The sequence below is a fragment of the Triticum aestivum genome, chromosome 6B (assembly GCF_018294505.1).
Source record: "Triticum aestivum cultivar Chinese Spring chromosome 6B, IWGSC CS RefSeq v2.1, whole genome shotgun sequence".
Taxonomy (NCBI): Eukaryota; Viridiplantae; Streptophyta; class Magnoliopsida; order Poales; family Poaceae; genus Triticum; species Triticum aestivum.
In genome coordinates, this window is record NC_057810.1 from 724,190,430 (window position 1) to 724,208,285 (window position 17,856).

Below are 17,856 nucleotides of genomic sequence, written 5' to 3' on the forward strand. Positions count from 1 at the left end.
TCTACAAAATGTCTAATGTTGTTGTAAATATGATAGGTATGATTGGGCAGTAGTCTACTTGGTGCTATCCATCACAATCTGCCATGGCATGTAGCCTCCAGTAGGAGGGTCAACGACAACATGAATAACAGCCTTAGTAGTTTATATGGGTTGTTGATGTAAATTGCATTTGTGTTTGTTCCTAACCTTGCTGTGACATATACATTGTCAATATATGTTGTATATTGTCTTATTATGGAGGATTTTACAAACTGCTATGTTGCATATATACCTATGGATGGCTGCATATTGAATGATTTGTGTGACGTATAACATGTCTTATGCCAAAATTGGAATTATGATTTGTGCACCATATTATGCTAAAAAGTGTGTTATCTCAAATTGGGCTGAAAGAAATGGACCATACCAAATTTAATTTGATCCTAAATCCATGACGAATTCTGTGACGAAAAGTAGCGTACACGTAGGCAGCCACATCATTCTAGTTGTTCAATTGAAAATCCTATGTGGCATTGGTCCATGACGGTTTGTTTCGTCATGAAGGATTGGGCCTAGATTGGGCTTGGACGGGCTTAATGCAGATCCATGACGGTCAAAAACCGTCATGGAAGGTACGATGCCAAATTATGACGCGATATACATGACGGATTCTAAATTCGTCGTGGACGGACACGCATGACAGTTTTTGATCGATTTGTGACGGACTTGATCCGTCATGTATTAACAGATTTATTGTAGTACGTCAACATCACTAGGGTCATCTCGTCTGATCTTATACCGCAATGCACTGCATACCGGGCATGCATCCAAATCCTCGTACGCACCGCGGTAGACGATGAAGTCATTAGGGCATGCATGTATCTTCTGCACCTCCAATCCTAGAGTGCATAAGACCTTCTTTGCAGCATACAGTCTGTCGGGCAATTCGTTATCCTTTGGAAGCTTCTTATTTAATATTTTCAGTAGCTTCTCAAATCCTTTGTCAGGCACACCATTCTCTGCCTTCCACTACATCAATTCCAGTAAGGTACCGAGCTTTGTGTTCCATCTTCGCAATTGAGGTACAACCCTTTTTTGTGATCCTCTAACATGTGATCGAACTTCAGCTTCTCCTTTTCACTTTCGCACTGTCTCCTTGCATCAACAATGACCCGGCGGAGATCATCATCGCGCACATCGTCTGGTTCCTCTTGATCTTCAGCTTCCCCTGTTGCAGCATCACCGTATTCAGGGGGCACATAGTTGTCATCATCCTCTTCTTCTTCATTGTCTTCCATCATAACCCCTATTTCTCCATGCTTGGTCCAAACTTTATAGTGTGGCATGAAACCCTTATAAAGCAGGTGGCTGTGAAGGATTTCTGGTCAGAGTAAGACTTCGTATTCCCACATATAAGGCATGGACAACACATAAAACCATTCTGCTTGTTTGCCTCAGCCACTTCAAGAAAATTATGCACGCCCTTAATGTACTCGGAGGTGTGTCTGTCACCGTACATCCATTGCCGGTTCATCTGCGTGCATTATATATAATTAAGTGTGTCAAAAACCATTACGAAACATCATGAACAGATAAGTGACCAAATTAATAGAAGTTCATCATCACATTAAAACCAAAGTACATACATAGTTCTTATTGAACAACATATAGCTCTCCTGAGAATAAACCATACGTTGAAACTATGTAAAATATTTCAATGCAACAAAAAATGCGATCATAATCGCAACCAAGGTAACAATTGATCCAACAGCATAATGATACCAAGCCTCGGTATGAATGGCATATTTTCTAATCTTTCTAATCTTCAAGCGCATTGCATCCATCTTGATCTTGTGATCATCGACGACATCCGCAACATGCAACTCCAATATCATCTTCTCCTCCTCAATTTTTTAATTTTTTTCTTCAAGTAATAGTTTTCTTCTTCAACTAAATGTAACTTCTCGACAATTGGGTCGGTTGGAATTTCCGGTTCACATACCTCCTAGAAAAATAAAATCTATGTAACGTTGGTCAGCGTAATTGTCATAAACAATAAATGAACCAAATAATTATAAAAGATAATATATAGCACATCCGAATCATAGATAGGACAAGGGCCGACGTGGGCGGATACCAAAACTATCACACTATATAATAACAAGAAATAATAAAAGTAAGGAAATTAGACAAGTATCTATCTAATCATACAAGTAAGAATTTTTATTATTTTACAAAGAAGATAAGAACAAGAGGCTCACCACGGTGGTGCCGGTAATCATATCAGCGCGGGCGATCGACGGCGGTGAAGACGGGGACGGGACGTGGTGGAACGATAAACCTAGACAAATCTCAAGGAAAATGGAGCTTGGAGATCGAGTTTGGAGAGGAGAAAGCTTAAGTAGTGTGGCTCGGCATTTCATCGAACACCTCATGTGCATAGGAGGTGAGCTAGAGCACCACAAAGCCCTCCCCTTGCCAGTCAAAACAACAGAGAAGTGCGGAGTGCTCTGCTCGTGGGCAAGGGGGTATATATAGGCACCCCATTGGTCCTGGTTTGTGGGTGGAACCGAAACTAAAGGCCACCCTTTGGTCGCAGTTCCAGCCATGAATCGGGAACAATGGATGTGGGCCAGGAGCGAGGCACATTGGTCCCGGTTCGTGTCTGGAACCGGGACCAAAGGGTCCATACGAACTGGGACCAATGCCCCACGAGGCCCGGCCGGCCCCCTGGGCTCACGAACCAGTGCGTATGCCCCCTTTGGTCCCAGTTCGTGACTGAACCGGGCCTAATGGGCTGGTCAGGCCTGGACCCAAGCCATGTTTTCTACTAGCGAGTTTAACTGCTGTGGTGAAACTTCCTTCCCCTCTCGCCACATCACCTAAACGCGCGGCCGGCGCCGTTCCGACCAAATCCGCCGGTGCATCCACCTCCTCCTCCCATCATCGAGCTGCCACCGACCCCAATCCCGCCGCCGCCACCTCAAATCCGCGCCAAATCACCCCCAAATCCTGTCGTCGCCGCCGAAACGCCGCCGCCTCTGAGCTTCAAAATCCGCCCCCAATCACCACCCCTTCCCATCGCTGAGCACTAGCAGCCATCCCTGCCTCCAACGCAGCTTCTCACTACTAGAGAAAAGCCTAGCAATAGCGCTGGTTTTTGGCGTCCACGCTACTGCTACGGTGCTACAACTAAAGGTTAGCAGTACCGTTGGTTTAACCGCGCTACTGCTATAGCTACTTAGTAGTAGCACTTCTTCCAGAAAGTGCTGCTGGTAATTACTAGTAGCGCACCTCTCTTCCCGCGCTACTACTATTATTCTGTATTCAATTTCTTTTTTATTTTATGTCGTCTTCATACAACATTATGTCAGTTTTCATACAGTAGCAATTTAGAGATTGTTTTTACATCATAATGAGTTATTAAATCACTGGGTGAAAGAACCGTGGATTAGTTTAAAGTGGACGGATCATAAGTAACCAAGTAATGGATTATCCACGGTTCTTTCATCCAATGATATAATAACTCATCATCATCATCATCATCATCATCATATCATTAACAACTTATCATCATAATACATCATTGTCATATAACAACTCCTCATGATCATCATTTTCGTCCATGAGACATCATTTAACAACTTAGTCACTAGTCATAATCACACCTCGTCCTCATCATCATCAACTCTAACACATTGTAGCACATAATAACACATTGTATCTAGGACCTACTCCTCTCTCATAGGACCTACTACCCTCTCTAAGGTAAAATAACATAAAACAAGATAGGCCCTGACGCTACATTATGAAGAATGGAGACTATCATGTCTCCAATTCTTGCTCTTCGCACAATGTTGGTTCCAAGTTGCTCCCTATGATTGTCCATATGTTTTTTCCATGCTTTGATTGTCATGTGTTCATCGATTTTACAAATCCAGTATGAACAACAGTGAAGCCTAGGATGACCTGGCCGTAAGCTAATAAGATCAAGGCGACCTTTCGGAAACATCAGATGAGGCACACGATCCTTCAGGATTTTCTGTTGAAAAACATAATAATAACATCGTAGTTAGCAATAGTTTAACTTTAGAAGAATTTATGCAAAAGATGCAGGGATGTCGTAATAGTAAAAAATCTTACCATGCCATCTCCATAGATGTTACCGTAGTTCAACATGTGCACAAGTGGCACGTATTGACCATAATGTGCAGGAGTTTGATAATTGATATTGTAATTCTCAACATCAATAATAAATGAGATAAGATGGTATTTCTCCTCATAGGTTAATTTTGCGTCATCGGTGTAGTAGGTTATGTCTACCATCTTCCGCACATTTTTTGAAGAATGAAAATAAGCTATCAATGAAAATAAGCTGTCAACTATTTTGAAATAAAAAATATAAACTACTTAATAAATATGTTTGACAAACTCACATAGCGGTAGAATTGGAAGCGTATCAACAGGGACCCAAATGTCCATATTCTCTTCGTCGATATCAAGATCATCAAGATCAAATGTGACAAGCATACCCTCATGAAAATCATACGTCTTGCAAAGTGCTTCTCAGTTCAGGCAACCAAAATGAGATACGCTCTCAGAATTGTTGGATTTACAGCAAAATCATAACCATGATGGGTCCTTAGGTGAACTATCTTGGTCTCCATATTTTCATGATCTTCAAAATCAAGCTTCTCCAAGACATATGGTCTTGCATGGCATGGGATAAGCTAGTCGAATTGTAGAAGACAGAAATTACACATTGAAGAAGCAAAAGTCATGCTTAATTATGAAAGAACACTTGTCGTCGTTGCGTACCGTTTCAACATAGAAGGTCTCATCGAACTTAATACTGAAGTGCCGGCTTTCTACGAGGTGAGGCATGTCGCATAGACCCCGGTCGTAGCCGCACCAGTCGCACTCCGGGAGCCTATCATCATCGGACGACATTTCCTATGTTCATAATTCAAAGATTAAAGTTCTAAAATTAAAAATATGTACTACAAAAACTAAATTAGCTCATTATTATTCATCATGGGTTGACTATCGGTCTGTCGGGTATTTTCTTGAAAACTCTCAACTCACGTGGTATATATTCGACCGTCGGTGATGGTAGCTCCTCCCTTTGTTCCGTGCATTACACCAAAATTTCTAGCACAGGGGAACGAAGGAGAAGCTACCCTCACGACAACAGTCAGGATTCTGCGCCCTCTCATATATGGTGGAGACTCTCCCTCACTACTTCCTCTCTGACATTTGCAACTGTCGGTGATGGTCGTTCTTCTCTTCCTTCCCGTGCATTACCAAAAGGTCTATCACGAGAAGGAAGAGGACGAACGACCCCCACGACAACAGACGTCATTCTTTTTCTCTAATATATGGTGGAGTCAAAGTCAACCCGAAATGTTGTTTAATTATCCTTCTAGAAAATCCGAACCACTCGATATTTCCTACATATTCTAGCACAAGTCGTGCCAAAATTCGCGAAAAAATCAGGCATGACCTTTGCTAAAAAAAGACATATTGAGCGCCTGTAATTTGCCGGAGCGAATATTAATCAACACTCCGGCAAAACATATGACACTAGGAGGTGTTCCCTGCAAACATGGCCACTTTGGAAAGCACATATCCTATTTGAGAAACACTAGATATACATGTTTATATCTACATCATATGAGAATTGAAACTTGATGGTCGTTGCATTTCATTGGTTGAAAAATATGAACAAAAACATTTCAAAATAACTTATATATAATCCTAACATAACTAAATAAAGTAGTTCTATTAACCACTTAAAAAATAAACTAGGTCTATTAAGCACTTACTAAATAAATTTGTTCTATCAAGAACTTACTATAAATAAACTAGTTCTATTAATCACTTACTAAATAAACTATTTATATTAAACACTTACTAAAAAATAGTAAAAAAAACTACATTATACAAGAACAGATCAGTGAGGAGAGATGGAGGGAGGCAGGAGGGAGGAGGGGGTGGGAGGAGGGAGGAGAGAGGAGGAGGGGGGAGGGCTGCTGGCGGAGGAGGAGAGACGAGGGCGGTGGGAGGAGGAGGAAGGAGGGTCGCCGCATAGCGATGAAGGAGGAGCGAGGACGGCAGCGACAATGCGGTGGCGGGTGAGGGCCGAACATCGGTGACGACGGACGACGGGTGCGTGGGAGACTGAGAGTGGGAGTGGGGGAGAGTGAGGGGCGGATGGTGTGGACAATATAAAGTACTTATCAGTAGCGCGTGTTAGGGGAAAGCGCTACTGCTAAACTACCTAGCAGTAGCGCGTTTCAAGGGAAAGCGCTACTACTCACTACTAGTGAAAAGCCTAGCAGTAGCGCCGGTATTTTTCCTAGCAGTAGCGCGGGGTGCCGCGCTACTGATAAGGCGCTACAGCTATACATGGCTGCAGCGGTGGGCTTTAGTGCCACACGCCGCTGCTAATAGCTGTAGTGCTTTTAACTAGGACGCGCTACTGGTAAGAGAGCACTACTGCTAACGTTATTCCCCTCGCTACTGCTAGTTTTATTAGTTTCTGTTTTTTTCTGCATATTTATTTTGTATTTGAACAGGCTTTCTACAATAATCTTTAGCATATCAAACACATACAAATGTAACCATAGCATATACTTACAGATAATCTCATCAAATCATGTCATCATCATAATCATCATCCAACACAAAGTGGTCTCTCGCCATCATCTCGAAAATAGCGATACAAGTGTCGATTACTTGCAGCTACATCGTCATCCATCTAAACAATGATATACGTGAGAAGAGCTATCACTATGAGTGAGGACAGAACTATGCAGTACATGAGTTCGTATCCCTCTCTCGCATTAGTGTGAACCTATACTAACTACTAGCTATCGCTCGGAAACCGGAAACCGGTGCACCTTAGCCTGACACTCTGGCCACTCGCCATATACTCCTGGCGTTGCACTTCTTCGTCATCGATGATCTATGCACCTGCATCGTCATATGAGTCGACGATATGCAACATATATAGTTGAGCAACAGAAAGAGACAGACGTGGCAAATCCCGTTGCACTGCTAACTTTATTCCCCTCTTTAGTTTCCCATCGTTGATGGTGGCGGTTGTCCGTACGATGCAGCCTATTTGATTGCCGTAGCACGCGCGCGCTTCCGCGGGCTTTTTAGCTCAAAATTGCCGTTGTCCACCTCCGTGACCACCAGTCTAGTAGTCATGAGCTGGTTTGGGCGCCATTGCCTCTTTGCTTTCGGTTCTATACCGGCTCCGCTAGTCTCGGTGCCGGTCTCGGCGCAAGTCTCAGTCTCAGCGCTGGTCTCGATGTCGGTCTCAGTCTCTGACGCGACAGGTGGGCCCAACAAGAACAACTGTTGATCATCGGCAAAGTTCAAAAATTCGTCTGCCGCCCCGTAGACGTCGATGCAATCACCAGAACCCTGTCCTTCATCGTTGCTAGCCATGTTTCTTACGATTAAATATATTCAATTAATTCTAAACCTAATAAAATGAATATGACATAAAAATGGCATATATTTTGCAGGAACGTTGATTCCTTCCCGGTGCGGCAAATCCCGGGCACTTGATATGTCCTTGTTTGTAGCACTAGTCATGCCAAAATTCACGGAAAATTTCGGAATGACATTTGCTAAAAAGTGGACAAACCAAGCACCTGAAATTTGCCGGAACGGAAATGAATCAACATTCCGACAAAACATAGGCCACTTGGCTTCATTCCCTGGAAACAACAAAAGGCCACTTGGGCACAATCAAACCACTTCAATGTTGCATATAACAAGACCACTTAAGAATATGTACATGAGAAGCTACAACAATATAGATAAACATGGGCAAACACAATTGAGGAATTTGCATATATCATGACCACTTCAAATTTGCATCTCCTAGTGTTTGACACTTCAAGAAAATCTACACAAATCTCTTGCTCTCTCAAACTCAATTCAAAAACCAAATATATATTATATTTAGTTAACTACTGAACTAAATTTTACTCTAAACTAAACCCTACTACCCTAATTAACATCTAGTTAAACAAACTCAATTCAAAAACTAAACCCTACTGAACTAATTAACATCTACATTATCTACTATTTAACATCTATTATTACCCTAACTAAAAAATATCTACTATTAACCCTATTGCCCTAGTTAACTAGTACCACCACTACTACTAATTAACATCTACTACTACTACTACTACTAAAAAACATTATCTATGAACCCTACTACTAATTAACATCTACTACTACTGCTAATTAACATGGCAGGAAGAAAATGCAGAGAGAGAGAGGAGGGTGGGGGAGGGGTGGGGGAGCTTACAGAGAGGGGAGAGATGGTGGCGGGGAGGTGCTCGGTGACGAAGGTAGGGTCGGCGAGGGCGGGCTCGGGCTCGGGCGGCGGCGGTCCTGGGCGGGCTCAGGCAGCGACGGTGAGGTCGAGGGCGGCCTCGGGCGGCGGTGGTGAGGTTGAGGGTGGCCTCGGGCGGCAGTGGTGAGGTCGAGGGCGTGGGTGATCGACGGCGGCTACAGAGGAGTTGGGGAACAGGGAGGAGAGGGGGAAAGGACTTAGCTAAATTCTGAGCCCACGGGTGGTTAAGTCAAACTAGCAGTAGCGCGGGTAGAAAAACGCGCTATAGCTAAGTTAGCTATAGTGGTTCTAGGAAAACGGGCTACTGCTATACGAAGAAGTTATTTATTTTCCTTTTCCTTTTATCTAAGGAACGTAGCTATAGCGCAGGCCTGCAAAACGCGCTACTGCTATTCCTTTCACCTTAATTTATTTTTTCTTTTGTTTATCTTTACATTTTGTTTTTTTCATTTCTCTTTTTCCTACTTCTTTCATTTTCATTTATTTTTCTATTTTTTCCATTTTATTTTCTTTCTTAGCAGTAGCGCTTTATGCTGTAAACGCGTTGCTACAACACACTTAGTGGTAGAGCACTTTCAGTGGAATCGCTACTATTATTCCTAGCCTACCACCAAGATGGTGGGAATTATAGTGGTAGCGCTTTTTCCAGCAGACGCGGTACTGCTATAGCTGTAGTTATAGCACACTTTATTAGAACGGGCTACTACCAAGTAGTAGTAGCGCCCTGTTTTAACCAGCGCTACTGCTATACCTCAGTGTATAAGGTTTTCCCTAGTGTTGACTATACTTAGCCTGGCGGCAACGGTGGGGCAATTTTAGTAGTAGCGCTGTTTGCCCCAGCTGCGCTACTGCTATGTACATAGCAGTAGCGCCTTCTGTTGACACGCTCCTGCTAAAGTTCTGTGTATAAGGTTTTCCCTAGTAGTGTTTCGGCTCTCCTTGCCACAGTCTCCGTGCCTTGTTGCCGGCCTCCATGGCACCGAGGAAGAAGTGCAAGAGCAAGACCGGCTACAAGGTGGTGTGGCTGCGCAAGTCCGGCAGGTACGCGCTGAGCTGCGGCGTGGCGGTGTGCGCTACTGGCTCGGCATCATTGCGGATGCGGACATCGCCGCGCGCACGTACGACATCACCGGATGGAGGCTTGGGGTTCCGCGCACGTACGACATCGCTCGGATGAGTTCTGCCCTATTTTACATCACTTGCTAGAGTTGATCGTTCTCGGTGCCCTAAAAACACGTTTTTGGTGATGTATATTTTACATCAAGCCATTTCCGTAGACCTATTTTGCATCATCTATTGGAGATACTCTGAGTGTTAGCTGGTACGTTAGTTTCTTAGTAGCAAAGCATACTAGACTACAAAATTGCTGTCTTCAAAAAAAAATACAAAATTGCTTGTTAGTTTTTTTGAAAATTGCTTGCTAGTAACGGCTTGCATACTATAGTAGTGGCCAACTAGCCACATACTGTTGGAGTTCGCCTTGAAGTCCTCCCACTTGCTCACCTGATTGATTAATGAGTGTTGTTCCTCCTTAAAAAATATGTACTCCAAACATATAGGTCCAACCGTCCAACCGTCAGGTTGTCCATCTGTTCTCAAGACTGTCATAATATGGAGAACCAAAGGCTTTCCATTAAGGCTCATTTAGTCTTTGCTATTTTCAGAAAAGTTTCAATCGTCATCTGTGCTTAATAATAGTATAGCAATAAAATATCATAGAAAACAATTTTAGGGTATCTTTTGACTCACATCGTTTTTTAACATGAAGATATTGAATACACAGCTTAAAAATATTGCCTACACTCGCGTTTTTGAGGATACAAATAGATAGTACAGGATTTACCCTGGAAGAGTGTTTCTCACCACAGGAAAACCAAAGAAATCATTGTCAGAATATATGTTGCGTCGTGACATATCTCACAGTTGTAATATTCGGTAATCCTCACTTTCGTAGATTAGGTTGTAGTCTTTGATGTATATCCATTCTGTTTTTCAAGTTGAGATCTTTGGTGTATATCACATCAGTTAATTAGGTTAACCAACCTATTAATATAAGGCGATCCGAGACCAAAGGGGATCACGGCTTCCACATACAATTTATAATCATACCAAGTGTTTTGAGAACATGAATTATTTCATCTATCTACAAATAATGAAAATTATCCTTGGTCAAAACCAGTAAATCGAACAACCTATATGGGATTTCCCAAAAAATAAAAATCCTCAAAATAACTCTGATGAAATAATTGAAGTAATCTGCATGTCTTAGTTCACGCTCACCAAAAGTATATTTGAAGGGAATACAAGTTTGAAATCATAGGCTGCCAGAAAATAGAACACATCACATAACAATATGCGAATGAGGTTCAACCACGCATATTATGCTGGACTTGCAGAGATAAGTTTTAGAGGAACATTTATTCACGGCCTTAATATGAACAAATGAAGCTATTCATGTCTTAGCATGAACAAACGAATAGCTTCGGACTTGACCGGACTAGAACAGTAGAGGGGCATCTCAGGCACGTCCCTCTGCTGCTGGAGGCTGGTCAAGCGCTACTGGCACGGAGTCCATCTCGTATAGCCCATCGACATTCCGAAGTTCACAGATACGCCTGCCCGTAGCCTCCTCTTCGATGTACGTGGCTTTTCCAAATGTAATTTTGTAACCGAATGTAACCTGGAACTTGGATAGACAGATCAAATTCCTGCCTAAGCCCTCAACGTAGTAGACTTCTTCGAGTGTGAAGTAGGGAAACTGCACCGCTCCGAAGCCCCGTATTGGCAGCTGCTGCCCACTGACTCCGTAAATCCAGCTTCCTTTTTTAGCCATGTTGAGAGAAGAAAAGAGCCGTGGGTCACCCGTCACATGGCATTGAGCGCCGGAATCCAGAACCCAAGTGCCAGCTTTGATATTACTACTGCGGCTGCTTTCGCCATGGCCAGCAATTTGCATCCTGGTTATTCACAGGAACAAACCAACGTAAATGGAGAGGCCACAATGGCAAAATTTTTGGTACTATTGAACGGAATTACTCGGGGAACGAGACAATACAAACCTTTTCTTTTCTTTGAAAAACTCAATGAGGGGGGAGACACATCGACCAAAATATACTCCCAAAGCAATCCCGAGGACGAGGGCGAGCGCTCTGAAAAAAAAAACAGTACTGATTACAACACACCCGAAAGGAAACTGTTAAACAGAAGTTTGCAGAAACAAGACAATACAAACCTCTCTTTTTCATTGAGAAACTCAATGAGGGGGCAGACATATACACCTAAATATATCCCCAAAGCAATCCCAAAAACGAGGCTATGTGCAGGGAGTATACATTAAAAAACCAGTACATGATTACAATTCAACAGAAAAGAAACTTTTAAATGGAAGTTCTCAGGAACAAGAAAATACAAACCTTTTTTTTCCTTTGAGAAATCGTACGAGGTGGGAGACATATTCAGCAAAATATGGTCCAAAAATGACCCCGGTGACTAGCTTACTGAAAAATACAGAAAACTCAGTTTATGGTCACAACTCAACGGAAAGGGTAACCTCCTACAGATAATCAAAGACAACCCCGAGAGGTTTTGTTATGCGGCATAGGTTATAGCGTGACCAAAAAAGAGAGATTACATGGAAATTAAAGAGGACAATCTCCTAAGACCGCCACACTAGAGCTCATATGGCAGCAAGGCCAAAAAAAAGGGCAGCTGCGAAAGACCGCAAGAAGTTGACCCAACATTCACTGGAAGAGTGGTTGTTTCCCAGGACTGAGAGTAAAAGAAAATGGGAGATGACTCTAGGTCGTCGAACATGCACAAAAAGAATGCACCAATTCTCCACTGGAAAGGTGGTCGATGCCCAAATGAGATGGGGGGTAAAGACTAAAGAGTGACGAAGAAGAGACATGATCTCAGATAGTGGCACTAACAAAGTTATGTGCATTGCTTGAGTTTCTTAAATCCACTTCTCATCATGGTTTAAATCTATGAAAAGTATATACATTAATCAGCAAAACCCAGCGATACATATGTCTTCTGCATAAAATGTATCATAATTGCGGAAATTAAAGTTATTGACAACTTAAGAGGTAATCTCATATAGATGAATGAACTACCATAAACTTGGATATTTATAAGAGTAAAGATATACAAAGTTCATTGTCCTGTGTTATCTGCATGAACAAGATACACATGCTGACTGATGTTTTTAGTTAAATGCATGACCAAGTTCATGACCCGATGGAAAATTAGTGGTAACTATTCCTGGACCAACTTGACATGTTGGTTGGAATTATGTCCTAGACAAGACAGCATACTACGAGCTGCCGACTCGACAGAGGTACGTGTAAACCACAGATTTTTGATAAACCCCTTCAATTTGTATACTTTTTACATATTGGTTCTTAATATGTAAGCACGCTGACCCCACAAGGGTTTTCCGCTGGCTTACTGATGTTTATGGTAGGATGAATAACAAATCTAGGTCCAGAAAATGGAAGTACTCAAACTTGCACCGGTTGATTTAGGACATGACTAGAACTATGCATGGTGTTGATAAGGATTTGTCGTCCTGGAAAGCTTGATCATAAACTCAGAAACTTGCCAGCATGTTTAACCAAATATAGAAGCCCCTGCACCCAGTCCAAAAATCTCAGCACCCGATGTATCCAAGAAAACAATAGTTCCTCCCCTTGCAAGCTATTTTACTGGGATCTAACGTTACTGTGTCGTAACAAATCTTGGAGATGAGGAGGACAGAGATCATACCACTGAGGACGTCTGATCGCTTCCTCGACTGGACACCGGATCTTCATGTCCATGGAGGAAGGGGGAAGAGGGAAGGTGCACCCCGATGTTCACTAACATGCTATTTTGTCTTTCTTCTTCCCGCTGGAGGACATGAGAAAGGAATTACTGGGCCTGCAACACCGTCTACTTACCATATTGCCCTCACCGTACATTATGGACTTCTGCCCCATGGAAAATCACTATTGACACGTTACACCTTTGTTATATGTAGGTTATTGGACGAGCCCTTCAAATCTTGGAGTTGTTGATAGTACAAATGGAATACCTTTATTTTGGATTTCAGAGTTCACCATGTCATTTTCCATTTTGCTCTTATGTTTCAAAGTTCAAATGTGGCTGTTCGAACCATTTATTTTTTCTACTTCTACAGTCATTTCCTGACATCAAAATTGCCATGTTAATTTTCCGTGTGCATGCATCATGCATCAAATCCGCAGTTGTTCTTAATTATTATAAATCTTTTCCGTATTGTTAGTATCGAAACGATAAGAAATAGGTGAGGCTGACTTGGACACGCACGCAGGTAACATCATACTGCGACATTTTCATCGGTTGCTCCGATATTTTCAATAGGTGGGTCTAAAATACTGGGACAAGAGTCTGAGGACACATCGTCCGAAATAAAGAAATACGATTCTACTACCGTGTCACATGCATGCACCTAGAAATTATATACATTATCCTCTCAAAAGCCTAAAGTGATGTTCTCATTATCTTAACTTTGGCATGGCACATGTGGTGAGCAATCTACACAAAATACTATCGAGATAGTAACATATCGCCAAATCCATGAAAACTACGTATCCTCCTTAACACCATACTTCTAACTACTATCAAAATATATTTACCTTTCTATTTGGGGATTAAAATAACTAATTTTTCATTTGGCACAATTACTTATTTAAAGGATGATAACCCTGGCCTAATCCTTTTGAGGTCTTTTGCTCCTTTTTCTCTCCAACAGTATGGATTATTTGTTACCACTACTCATAGCTAGTTACACCTCATGATCGCCGCATCTCATCTCCCCGCCACAGTGTTGCCACCGCCATCTGTCCCAGGAACCTCCCCTCCATGCCATGGTGAAGCCCACCTACTCCTCTCTCCACCACCTCCCTTCTCATCAACAACATCGCCAACGCCCTTCTCTCCTTGCCATGGTGAAGCCCACCTACTCCTCTCTCCACCACCTCCCTTCTCATCAACAACATCGCCAACGCCCTTCTCTCCTTGCCATGATGTGGCCCGCCTCCTTCAACCCCTGAAAACCTCTCGCCTCATCGTCTCAGCAACGAGTAGTGAGCCCACCGGTCTGGCATCCTGGGTAGCTGGATCCGCCTAGGAGGTGCAGAGGGGACCACAACTCTCTGTTCGTACCAGCCATGTAGCTGACCCATTCGTATGTGAGTTGGACAACCTAGGGCACAGTGGTGTGGGACTGCGAGGAAGGATACACCTTCCTCGTCGAGGCTGGCCACCCTAGACCGATTTCGAGTGCCAAGGAGTGCACACTGTCATGCCGGGGTGTCGCCAAGGCTATCCGACTTACCACTCACCATATCGCCAGTTATCTTTGCTCTGCTCTATGTCATGCCGCTGCAGTTCCCCGATCTCCTACTTACTAGCGTCGCCATCCAGGTAGTTTGGTGGGGATTGGGGGTGTCACTGGGCGTCCAGATGATAAGATCCCACCGTGAGCTGGTGCTCTGCTCCTCGCCGCTGGTGGTCGTGCTACATCGACGTGTAGTTCGTGGGCTGTGTCGTGCGCTTCGCCGGGCCATGGAGTGTGGTATACCTGTTGTTGATGTTTATGACCGATGTGTAGCACTGAGCCCTGCTAGGCACTTAATTACACTGTTGAATTTTGCACTTAATGTTTTTCATTTATGTAAGTTTATTCCCTTCGATGCTGCTAAATTACTGATCCAAGGTACCTTTATAGTTGTACCTTATAATGTTGTCTGAAGTCTCAATGCAGCACATAATATGATTGAATGCGAGGCATGAATCTTAGCGGAGGCCAGAAGCGAAGAATTCAGATAGGCCGATCATTGCTTCAAGATGCTGAGATCTGTTTGTTCGATAATCCATTCAGTGCAGTTGACACTCATACATTATCCCACCTTTTCAAGGTATAATAAAATCTCTTGTTGTTCAATAGAATTTTGAGAACACCTTTTTCGACGTGTTGCTTAAGAACAACGTGTTTGAACACGTTGCTTAAGGTTTCCACCATTTGCAGGAATGCTTGCTTGGGGCTTTTCTTAAAAAACAGTGGTTCATGTCTCTCACCAGATTGAATGCCTGCCTGCATATGATCTTATTTTGGTGAGAATTTCATTGGCAAATGTTTCATGCAAATTTTATTGTCATATAATTATTCGCTTCTCCTTGTAAGGTAATTTTTAATGTAGGTACTGAAAGGCGAGAGAATAGCACAAGCAGGCAAATACAACGATATACTTAGTTCAGGTGAGGAGCTAATGGAAACTGTTGGCGCTCACCAAGATTCTCTAACAACATTGGATGTATTGATGTAGCTAATGGAGGCAATTAGACATTCTATCAGCCTATTCAGGTCATTGTCATCGGTTTTAGAGAAAGATGAACAAAATGACAAAGAAGACGGTGACAAGATTCAAAGTGCTCAGGTGGTGCATGAAAAAAGGAAAAAGGCCGGGTGGGGTTCTAGGTCTACTGGAAGAACCTCAGATTGGCTTAAGGGGGAGCTCTTGTACCGTTCGTGTTGATAGCACAATTACTTCTCCAAGTACGCCAAATTGATAACAATTATTGGATGGCCTGGGCTTCTCCTGTGTCCAAAGACGCCGAGCCTCCAGTGAGCACGTCGACACTGATCTATGTCTTTGTGGCATTGGTTGTTGCAAGTTCGATGGGCATACTCGCAAGGTCATTTTTTTTTTCTGTGACAGCTACATACAAAACAACTCTGTTGTTCAACAAGAAGCACATGGCCATATTCAGAGCTACTGTGTCTTTCTTCGATTCCACTCGAAGTGGGGGCATCTTGAATAGAGTAAGTCATTTGCATTTCGAAAAATTTCCAAGGAAGTTTGATTTATTTACTTCAACTATGCTGACTCAAGAATTAAATAGGCTTCAACTGATCAAAGCGAAGTGGATACCAACATTGCTTACAACTAGCATCAACACCTATATTTGTAATTGTTTATTGTATTATTAAAATGTCTTATGTATTCTGCTAGAGCAGTCACAGGACATATTCATATCAGAAGAACAATATCTAATTTAATGGTTAATGTATTGTTATGTCTAAAATGAAAATCCCAAACCAAATATAGGTGGACGAGGAGGAGGCAGAGCAAGAGACGAGAGCCATCGGCAAGGAAGGGACACAGATCCAGTTTTTCCAGCGTCGCCTCATCATCGCCTCTTGCTGGATCAGCACCAGTGACTTCCTCGTTGATAGACATCGGCCAGGGCAAGTTCAGGGGAGGCGGTTCCTGGGCTGGTCAGCTGACATCCACGGCGGCGGCGGCCTGAGAGAGAGCCATCAGGGAAGGAAGCTGTAAGGCCTTCCACTATGTAGGCCATAATCGGTGCCAAATTTACTTCTTGACATTTAGCACCGATGCCCTACATTGTCCAGCCCGGTGGCAAGTAAAAAATTCTAGGCATCGATGCTTCTACTTGCTCCGGTGCCAAATTCGTTGAGCCAATAAACTAAGCGCGTCTTGGTCCTTTCTCACGCGAAGCAACACCCCGTGACACTGGTCCTTGGGTAAGTTGGACAGATATATTACTAATATATATGCATGCGGGCCCGTGCTGGAGTGGATGCGAAATCTTTCACATTGTGTGACCGGTGCCATCAAAAGTTTAACTGCCATCTGCGTATACGTGGCTGGCTTTTAAGAAATGTGGCACCGAGTACATAGTGGAGGGCCTAAGGAGGACGTTCATCCTCGGCCTTCATGCTGGTTATTGTAGCCTGTATGGGCGTGTTCGGGAGCCCTCCGGCTTCTCAAATCTTCAACTCCACGTGAGGAGTGCAGCCGAACGGTCCAAATCCCAGCTATGGGCGAGAGAAGCTGGCGATTAGCGCAGTGTAAATTTCGTGGAGTCGAGGAGTTAGAAAACCCGCGCTCTCCAAAAACCCGGAAGTAGGAGTTGAGGGAAATTACACGCGTATGCCACCGCAAAGTGAAGTTGCAGCGTACCGGTTCGCTTGCTATTCCTTTCCCGAGCCCCGACACAGCGCCTCGACCACCATTCCTCTCCCGACGAGCAAACCCTAGGCGTCGCACGCCGCCGCGAGGAGGCAGTCGCCATGCTGCTCTCGCCCTCCTCTGCTCCCACCAGCACGAGCTCGGCCGCGAGGTGGCAGTCTGCACGCTGCCCTCGCCGTCGTCCGTACGGCCGGAACCACATCAAGATCGTCGGCACTGGTGCAGTGTCGGCGCTCGTGGAGCTGTTGCTGGACGAACACGGCGCCGTGGTCTGCCTGCTCAGTCGTCGTCTCCAATCCAGATGGGATCGGCTGATGCTAATTTCCTTCCTTGTTGGGTTGAAAGCCCATGGTGATTCCCTCCCGAGCCGGGCCACATCAAAGCCAAATGGGCCAAGATTGCTCACTCTGGGCTTCCAGCCTTTTTCGTACGCTCGGGCGAGAAGCTGTCCAGCTGAACGGATCGCTATGTCCT

The 17,856-nt window shown here is 43.7% G+C and overlaps 1 protein-coding gene and 1 long non-coding RNA gene across 3 annotated transcripts; one reads left to right on the forward strand and one right to left on the reverse strand.

The window, feature by feature from the left end:
* Positions 1–10,732: 10,732 nt before the first annotated feature.
* On the reverse strand, positions 10,733–13,341 carry LOC123139790 (uncharacterized). The gene is made up of 5 exons (XM_044559491.1): positions 13,322–13,341; positions 11,776–11,859; positions 11,595–11,675; positions 11,422–11,511; positions 10,733–11,319 (listed from the first exon to the last, which is right to left on the reverse strand). The coding sequence occupies exons 1-5, from the start codon at positions 13,339–13,341 to the stop codon at positions 10,881–10,883; spliced, it is 714 nt and encodes a 237-aa protein (XP_044415426.1). The 3' UTR covers positions 10,733–10,880.
* A 1,354-nt stretch (positions 13,342–14,695) lies between these two features.
* Positions 14,696–16,761, forward strand: LOC123135231 (uncharacterized). Of its 2 annotated transcripts, XR_006465860.1 has the most exons (5): positions 14,696–15,303; positions 15,414–15,499; positions 15,586–15,643; positions 15,712–16,208; positions 16,495–16,761. It is a non-coding gene; the product is annotated as an uncharacterized lncRNA (long non-coding RNA). The 2 variants fall into 2 exon arrangements; XR_006465859.1 differs by having other exon boundaries at positions 15,586–16,208.
* The last annotated feature ends 1,095 nt before the right edge of the window (positions 16,762–17,856 follow it).

What these genes read in the sequence shown, in the direction of transcription:
- LOC123139790 (XM_044559491.1), bottom strand. Translation starts at nt 13,341, where the DNA reads ATGGGGCAGAAGTCCATAAT. An exon ending in ATGGGGCAGAAGTCCATAAT is followed by an intron (nt 11,860 to 13,321) that starts GTACGGTGAGGG and finishes TGTATTTTTCAG; the next exon opens with TAAGCTAGTCACCGGGGTCA. An exon ending in TTTCTCAATGAAAAAGAGAG is followed by an intron (nt 11,512 to 11,594) that starts GTTTGTATTGTC and finishes TTTTTTTTTCAG; the next exon opens with AGCGCTCGCCCTCGTCCTCG.